This window comes from Sinocyclocheilus anshuiensis, unplaced genomic scaffold (assembly GCF_001515605.1).
Source record: "Sinocyclocheilus anshuiensis isolate Anshui unplaced genomic scaffold, SAMN03320099.WGS_v1.1 scaffold1839, whole genome shotgun sequence".
In the NCBI taxonomy this organism is placed as follows: Eukaryota; Metazoa; Chordata; class Actinopteri; order Cypriniformes; family Cyprinidae; genus Sinocyclocheilus; species Sinocyclocheilus anshuiensis.
In genome coordinates, this window is record NW_015551095.1 from 21889 (window position 1) to 23904 (window position 2016).

A 2016-nucleotide genomic window follows, 5' to 3' on the forward strand; every position below is an offset into this window, starting at 1 on the left:
TGTGTGTGTGTGTGTGTGTGTGTGGGGCTCTGTGTGTGACATCGAGTGTGTCGTCGCAGGCCATGCCCACCCTCATCGAGCTGATGAAGGACCCCAGTGTGGTGGTGAGGGACACCACGGCCTGGACGCTAGGACGCATCTGTGATCTGCTGCCCGAGGCCGCCATCAATGAGGTGTATCTGGCCCCTCTCCTGCAGTGCCTGATCGAGGGCCTCGGGGCCGAACCCCGCGTGGCCTCCAACGTCTGCTGGGTATGACGCCGCCTTTCACAACGCTGCTTTCATGAAGAGAAGACGTCCCTGATAGGTGTTTAGTGATTTGTTTGAGTAGTTGAACCCGGTTAGCACTGAATATAATGCATCTTTAACTGCTAAGTACTTCAGTATTGGTACAGTATACATGATTCGGTGTACTTCCACTGGTGACCTTGCCTCAGCCATGCACACAATCAAATGCTTAGTTTTCTAATGTAAGTGCGTAGTCGTCAAACACTCGATATAGTGTGTTGGGTTTGACTTCAACAAAAGGCAGCCTCCCCCTCGGACTCGTAGCACAGTCTAATGGGATCGATCAGTTGTGCTGTGATACGAGACTCACAGGTGCTGTTTTCAGGCTTTTTCCAGTTTGGCTGAAGCGGCGTACGAGGCCACAGACGCTGCTGACGATGAGGAAGAGCCCAGCACATACTGCCTGTCCTCCTCCTTCGAGCTCATTGTCCAGAAACTGCTGGAGACCACAGACAGGTAAACCATGACGGGAGGCAAACAGCCGCCAACCTAAAGGGATAGTTCACCCAAAAATGAAAATCCTGTCATTAATTACTCACCCTCATGTAGTTCCAAACCCATAAGACTTTTGTTCATCTTCAGAACACAAACTAAAATATTTTTGATGAAATCCGAGAGCTCTCTGACCCTCCATAGACAGCAACGTAATCAGCGTAGTTTGTTCCGGGGGGGGATGAACATAATCCGCATGAACATAATCATGCTTATGAACATAATCTGCATAAACAGCACTGATTACGTTGCTGTCTATGTGAGGGTCAGAGAGCTCTCGGATTTCATCAAAAATATCTTAATTTGTGCTCTGAAGATGAACGAAGGTCTTATGGGTTTGGAACTACATGAGGGTGAGTAATTAATAGGGGTGCTCCGATTGATCGGCTACCGATCACTATCGGCCGATAATCACGTTGGGATGATTGATCGGCGGTCTCTAAAAAGGCCGAGCTCAACAAACCGATCTCAAGCTGATGACGCTGCCGTGAGAGGTTTGGCACGACATGCAGCGGCACCGTCTCAGTCTCTGTCCGGCGCGGGTGAAATCATTATAATGCTGAAGGTGAGGTACTCTCCTTCATATTTTTTCATTAAATAACTTATAAAGTAATTTGAAAACCTTGTGTGAGACGTAATTTCACAAACAGCGTGAGTGAATCACCGCGCGCGCTGTCTCAAAATACGCAAATGGCTTCAAATCACCTCACATCGCGTCTGTCTATAAGCGAGCTGCACGCTGCACAGTTGACACAGGAATTGTCATTTGCACAATCGAGGCAGTGTCACATCGTCTCTTAAGTTTTAATAAATTGCATTTTTTTTATTTTTTTTATTTTTTTTATTGCCAGTGTTTAACCATTCAGTGCTCTCCTGGAGACTGAGCTCATGCACACTCGCAGCGCACACACATAATGCCAGGTTCACATTACTCCATTTGCAGTGCACACATGGTGTGTATTTTTTCCACGCTCATGTTAACGGATTAAAGCGTTCACTGCACACGGTTGCGGTCCGGCAGTGTGTTCAGGAGCTGTGTGTCTGCAGCAGTGCAGAGATCGTTTCCACACCGAGTCTACTGCTGCGCTGCAAGCGCTGAATTAAAGTAACAGTGGTAAATATACATGTTTGCAGTAAATATGAACATGACTTGACATGAAAATGTATTAATTACATCAATAATGCATATTATTAAAGTCTACTGTGTTTCACAGTCAACACATATGGCTTTTTGGCT

At 46.6% G+C, this 2016-nt stretch overlaps 1 protein-coding gene across 1 annotated transcript in view; it reads left to right on the top strand.

Annotated features, from left to right (window-relative positions):
• Positions 1–2016, top strand: part of LOC107662681 (importin subunit beta-1-like) — a 33468-nt gene that overhangs the window by 12266 nt on the left and 19186 nt on the right. The window contains 2 exon segments of the mRNA XM_016452757.1: positions 60–251; positions 613–743. Of these exon segments, the coding sequence (XP_016308243.1) occupies positions 60–251; positions 613–743 (323 nt within the window).